At 44.0% G+C, this 6,400-nt stretch overlaps 1 protein-coding gene across 1 annotated transcript; it reads left to right on the top strand.

Moving 5' to 3' along the window:
• The first annotated feature begins 1,822 nt into the window (after positions 1 to 1,822).
• GSPT2 (G1 to S phase transition 2) lies at positions 1,823 to 4,217 on the top strand. The gene has a single exon (XM_004690049.2). It carries the CDS (start codon positions 1,979 to 1,981, stop codon positions 3,866 to 3,868), a length of 1,890 nt encoding a protein of 629 aa, XP_004690106.1. The 5' UTR covers positions 1,823 to 1,978; the 3' UTR covers positions 3,869 to 4,217.
• Positions 4,218 to 6,400: the final 2,183 nt, after the last annotated feature.

Genomic DNA, 6,400 nt, shown 5'->3' with positions numbered 1-6,400 from the left:
GATTAGTATTAAATTATGTATATAAACCACATTTTTCTAATCTATTCCTGTCCTTGGGCACATAGGCTGTATCCACAATTTTGATATTGTAGGTAGGACTGCAATAAACATAGCAGCACATATATCTTTCTGAATTATTGTTTTTGCATTTTTCATATAGATACCTAGGAGTGGTACTGCTAGGTCATATGATAGACTTATTTTTTTAATATTCTGAGAAACCTCCATGTGGTCTATGTGCCCACCCAAGGTGTACTAGCCTTCTTTTGTTATTGGAGTTCTTAAGAAAATAATACTTCTTCTTCCAAGTGAACTACCTACCCCACACCCTAAAAGTTTATTCTGAATCTCCTTCCAGTCCTCATTTTTCTTATTGTGATCCTCCTCACTATCTCCACATGATTATCTCCTACTTCAGGAGGAAAAGATAAATCCTCAAAAAGAATTCTGCTGAATTATCCTCTCTCTCTTCAATTCACCCATATTTCCTTTCTGTCTAGATAATCTCAGACTTTGCCCTATTCTCCTATTTATGATTTAAACCTTGCTGTTTTCCCTATTACTTTCCTATATATAGTAGATGTTACAAGCTAATATGACCTTACAATCTTATGGCTTGTGCACCAAGTTCATTATTTATTAGCTATGTGATGTCCACACAGCTTCTCTAGACATCTACTTCTTATTTGTAAAGTAAAGCCATAAGATTGCCTTCCTCACAGCATGATAGGGGAAATTAAATGAGAGAACTCATAGAAAATAATTGAAATATGACCAATCTCTAGGTAACATTCAACAGAAGTGAGTTATCATTAGACAGATGCAGTTTGATTGTGACATACTGGTAGAAAATATGGAGAGTTTATGAAAAAGCAAACGAACAGGTTTTCTGCAACAATACTGATGGCGGTAGTACTGAGACTATTTTACCTGATAGGGTCCCAGGGCCCGAGAATGAATTAGGAAAGCCTGGAGAGGTGCTGGTCAGTGGGACCAATAAACCCGTAAACCCGGAGTACAGTTGGTTAGACGAATACAAGTGATCTGAGTCCAGTGCTTGCCACCACCCAGCCTCACAGACCAGGCATTGTCCTGGCACCTGCATATGAAGGATGTGAAAATGTTATAGGTTGCACAGCTCCACTGGGACGGAGTTTTCTTGGGAATTTCTTCTAGGCAGAGAGCCAAAGTGCTTAACCTGGAAAGAAGTTAGGATCCTATCTTTACACCATAGACTCCATCAGCAGAAGTTACAGGCTTGCAGGGACCCCATTGGAAAAGGGCAAATCAAAAGGTCTCTGGGTTTCAAATTAATGCGTGAACTTAAGTTGCATTCCCTAAATGCAGCTACACTTTTCCGTATCTCATGAGTGCCTCCTTAGTGTCTAATTTCTACCTTAGGTTTTTGGGCTAAGGTTGTTGACCTGGGTCGGTCATCCTATCCCGCTTCCTCCCATTCTTTCAATAGGAACCTTCATTTTTACTTGGATTCTCAAGACCTGTAAGTCAGGTGTGCCTGTCTAGATTTTATCATTAGATTATGGTCAAATTGCGCTCCCAGCTCTTGTGAACAAAAAGTGAATGGGAATTTTCATTCATTCATTCATTCAAAAAAAAAAACAACCTACTTTTGGACTTCGCCCCTGCCTAAGCGCTTAGGGGGCTGAGCATACGGGTGGCAGCGAGGGGTCAATCCGCGCCAGGCGCAGGGTCGGCGGTGGAGGAGTCGGAAGTGGTTGGGGTTTGGGGGAGGAGATCCGCTTACACACAAGAGGAGAGGGCTCCGCCGCCATATCTGCCGCTGCCGCCGCAGCTGCGAATGCAGTGTCGGGATTTCGCTGCCTCGGCGCTGCCGCTAAGGTTCGTGTCGCTCCCCCTTGGCCCCTCGGCTCTCGCTGCCTTAGCCCCGCCGGCCCTGCGCGCTCTTTCTGGCCCGTTGACCCCGCTCCCTTCCTGCTGCCCATCAGGTTCCCAGACCATGGATCCCGGCAGCAGCAGCAGCGACTCGGCACCCGACTGCTGGGACCAGGTGGACATGGAAATCCCGGGTCCGGCCCCGAGCGGGGACCGAGCCTCCTCGGCGGTGGCCGCGGCCCCGGCCCCGCGCGAGCACCTCAGCGCAGCCTTCAGCCGACAGCTCAACGTCAACGCCAAACCCTTCGTGCCTAACGTACACGCCGCGGAGTTCGTGCCGTCCTTCCTGCGGGGCCCGGCCCAGCCGCAGACCCCCCCGACCGACACCGCCGGCATGGGTGAGACCTGCACCCGCGCGGGACACGCTCAAGGTAAAAGGCTTTTACGGGGGGCACCTGTGGAACATGCCCAGAAGGAGCAGTTAGTGTTGCGTGCAGGTTCCAATTCAGCGGTTACCATGGAACTTTCAGAACCTGTTGTAGAAAATGGAGAGGTGGAGATGGTCCTGGAAGAGTCATGGGAGCACAATAACGAAGTAAGTGAAAACGAACCCGGGGGTAGCTCCTTAGGAGATTCGGGGCCCCCAGAAGAAAGTGGCCAGGAAATGATGGAGAAGGAGGAAATGAAAAAACACAAGTCTGTGGCCGTATCCGTAGGTGCTCCTAAGAAAGAACACGTAAATGTGGTATTCATTGGGCATGTAGACGCCGGCAAGTCCACCATTGGGGGACAAATCATGTTTCTGACAGGGATGGTTGACAAAAGGACTCTTGAGAAATATGAAAGAGAAGCTAAAGAAAAAAACAGAGAAACTTGGTATCTGTCCTGGGCTTTAGATACAAATCAGGAAGAACGAGACAAGGGGAAAACAGTAGAAGTGGGTCGTGCCTATTTTGAAACTGAAAAGAAGCATTTCACAATTTTAGATGCTCCCGGTCACAAGAGTTTTGTCCCAAATATGATTGGTGGTGCTTCTCAAGCTGATCTGGCTGTACTGGTAATTTCTGCCAGGAAAGGAGAGTTTGAAACTGGATTTGAAAAAGGTGGACAGACCAGAGAACATGCGATGCTGGCAAAAACAGCAGGGGTAAAGCATTTAATTGTGCTTATTAATAAGATGGATGACCCCACAGTCAGTTGGAGCAGCGAGAGATACGAAGAATGTAAGGAGAAACTGGTGCCCTTTTTGAAAAAAGTTGGCTTCAGTCCCAAAAAGGACATTCACTTCATGCCGTGCTCCGGGCTGACCGGGGCAAATATTAAAGAGCAGTCAGAATTTTGCCCTTGGTACACTGGACTGCCGTTTATTCCGTATTTGGATAACTTGCCAAACTTCAACAGATCGATTGGTGGACCAATTAGACTGCCAATCGTGGATAAGTACAAGGATATGGGCACCGTAGTCCTGGGAAAGCTGGAATCGGGGTCCATTTGTAAAGGGCAGCAGCTTGTGATGATGCCAAACAAGCACAGTGTGGAGGTTCTTGGAATCCTTTCTGATGATGCTGAAACTGACTGTGTTGCCCCAGGCGAGAACCTTAAAATCAGACTGAAAGGAATTGAAGAAGAGGAGATTCTTCCAGGATTCATACTTTGTGACCCGAGTAATCTGTGCCATTCTGGACGTACATTTGATGTGCAGATAGTGATCATTGAGCACAAGTCCATCATCTGCCCAGGTTATAATGCGGTGCTGCACATTCATACCTGTATTGAGGAAGTTGAGATAACAGCCTTAATCTCCTTGGTAGACAAAAAATCTGGAGAAAAAAGTAAGATCCGACCCCGCTTTGTGAAGCAAGATCAAGTGTGCATTGCCCGTTTAAGGACTGCAGGAACTATCTGCCTGGAGACATTCAAAGATTTTCCTCAAATGGGTCGTTTTACTTTAAGAGATGAGGGTAAGACCATCGCAATTGGAAAAGTTCTGAAACTAGTCCCAGAGAAGGACTAAGTGTTTTTCTTGATGTTACTGCACAATACTGTGAGAATTGGCCACAATAAAAGTTCATCTTCTCTGATTTAGTGCCCATTGACTTTTCCATCTTTTGCAAACAAATTTAATAGCAAAAATCTGTTTTGTCAGCTTTTCTCATGTTGAGATCTCAGTTATGTCACTGTTCAATTGCCCTTACAAGTTCCCTCTTCCTATGCCATTCTGCTTCTGTGGACAGACCCAGTGATAGCTTTGTAAGTGATGTGGATGTAATTGGTACAACAATGAAAAATTAATATATTTTTTAATTTTTCATGTTCCTTAGGATATTTAGACAACCCTGTTCACGCAGACCAAACTGAGTGTGTCCGTGTGTATGTGTACATGTTAAAAAGACAACTAACATGTGAATAAAATATTCCATTGAAACTTACTGGTATTGTAGATGCTTTTGAATAATCCTTTTAATTTGCATACTTTTCAATTAGTTTCTTTTTTAACTTTCTCAGATAATGCATACGTTTTATACCTTGGGCTTTTAAAGAATGTCCTCTATTCACTGGAGGCATTCACAAACAATGCACAAGTGTGTATTAAAGGAACAGTTTTAATTTTGATAACTTACTTGAGGGCTCTTCCTAATGAACTTTGTTGTCTGTCCCAGGTTCAGTCAATAAAAAAAATCCCTTCTGCTTCCCCAGTTGTGATTTGAAAAAGAAAGGCTCAGGCTGCCTACCAGGTGACGGTAGCCAATTACAGATATACCTGGGGATCCAGACCACGTGATGATTGGAGTCTACTCTGTACTCCATCTTAATACACCCCTTTGTTTTATTCATCATGAGATGACATGGGATACAACACGGTAAGGAGTGCATGGTTATTAAGAAGATAATACTTTCAAGAGGCTTTAAATCTATTGAAAAGTAATGGCGAGGGAGGGGCCAGAGCTGGAAAATGAGACCATTCCACCCTTCTGTTCATTGCCCGGGGTTAGGAAAGGTGCAAAGTCATTCATACTTCAGATCACCACCTGTGCTTGGGGTCAGACACAGAAGTGTCTGAACATCATATTGCAGAAAATGGCAACTGTGGACCCTGGAGTGGCTACTGGCGGCTGGGAGAACCACCATAACACCTGCGCTACTGGCAGCTACAAGTACGTAACTGCCTTGGTAAGTGGGTAGAGGCCTAATATAAGCACCTGCCCACTGGAGGCAGAGACAATTCCTCACATTCGAGGGCTTGTTGAAAGGGTGGAGCCTGGGGCGATGCTCAGGTTAAAGGCAGTGTCCTCTAATGTCCCCTTGTCTAGGTAGCCCTGCACCTCCAAGATGTCTAACCTGTCAGACATCTGGGCTTGTCATAGCATCAAAACTCCTGTGAGTCATCCATAGACTTTTCAGTGCATTCACATGGGCAATGACTTTTACTGGTCATATGTCAGCTAACCTGAATCACAGGGCTGTATTTCATATTGCCTTGGACTTAGCCCTTTAATAATTAGATTTTTGTCAGTGGCAAGAGTTACATCTTACGTCTGTGCTCTGAACTTTACAAAATACAGATCACTCCAGTGCTTGCTAGAATGTTTGCCCTGGCAGTCACTTATAAATTTTTTTTGGATGCATCAAACTCATTGTTTTTGCAGTTTTAGTAATTTACCAGTAAGATGGTTGTGAATACTTTCCACAGGCCTAAACCACAAGCCAGGACAGAGCACTTATCCAATTTAGGTAATTTCCCATCAAATACTGGCTTCTAAATGTCTTCTTACTCATTAGCCAGTTGTACAGAAATTTCTCTACTAGGAACTCTTTAACTATTCAAAAATCCCTCAGAGAGCAGAACATACATCTTTGGAAGTAGATTTTAAAATCCAGTTCTCTGTGACAAGCAGATCATCCAGGTGACTGTTTGGTTGTAGACACTGGGTCTTTAGGATATTAAATAGAAACTCATGTTAACATTTTTTTTCTTACTTCCTGGATACCTTCTTTTATAGTTCTTAATATCTGACCCTGGTCTCCAATACTGCAAATTGGGGCCATTCACAAATACAGTATGAGTTTCTCTGGGGCATACAGAGCACTGTCCTTACAGGTGTTCCCTATTGCCTCCAATTCAGACCAGTTTAACTGTCCTGAGAGCTTCATCTCAAATTCCTAGCAATCAAGATCATGTACAATCTCCCCAAGTCTGACTGCATACATACTGTCAGACTCTCTCAAGTAAGTGTCCACTGACTTGGCAATGTTTCTGCTGAGGCATTTCCCTTACATTTGTACATGACAAATCTGAGATTTAGGGGAAAGGATCGATTTATCCTGTACTTTAGCAGACCCAAGAAGGAAAAAAAGGGAGAGTTTGGGTCAGGTAAGAAACTAGCAGACCTCCACATTGCTCACTAGGAGCATCTTTCTCTGATAACCCAGGACAACTGTCAGTGCTGTAGTTACTGTTCTTATCTTCCAAAAAACTGAATTTTTCTCAAAATAGACCCTTCTTTTATAATAGGATGCTTCTGCTTTACTACAGTGCAAGAATTTA

This window comes from Condylura cristata, unplaced genomic scaffold, assembly GCF_000260355.1.
Source record: "Condylura cristata isolate star-nosed mole 26May11 unplaced genomic scaffold, ConCri1.0 scaffold00027, whole genome shotgun sequence".
Taxonomy (NCBI): domain Eukaryota; kingdom Metazoa; phylum Chordata; class Mammalia; order Eulipotyphla; family Talpidae; genus Condylura; species Condylura cristata.
Note: the sequence above shows the minus strand (reverse complement) of the source record. Positions and strands in the feature narration are given on the sequence as shown.

What these genes read in the sequence shown, in the direction of transcription:
- GSPT2 (XM_004690049.2), top strand. Translation starts at nt 1,979, where the DNA reads ATGGATCCCGGCAGCAGCAGCAGCGACTCGGCACCCGACTGCTGGGAC.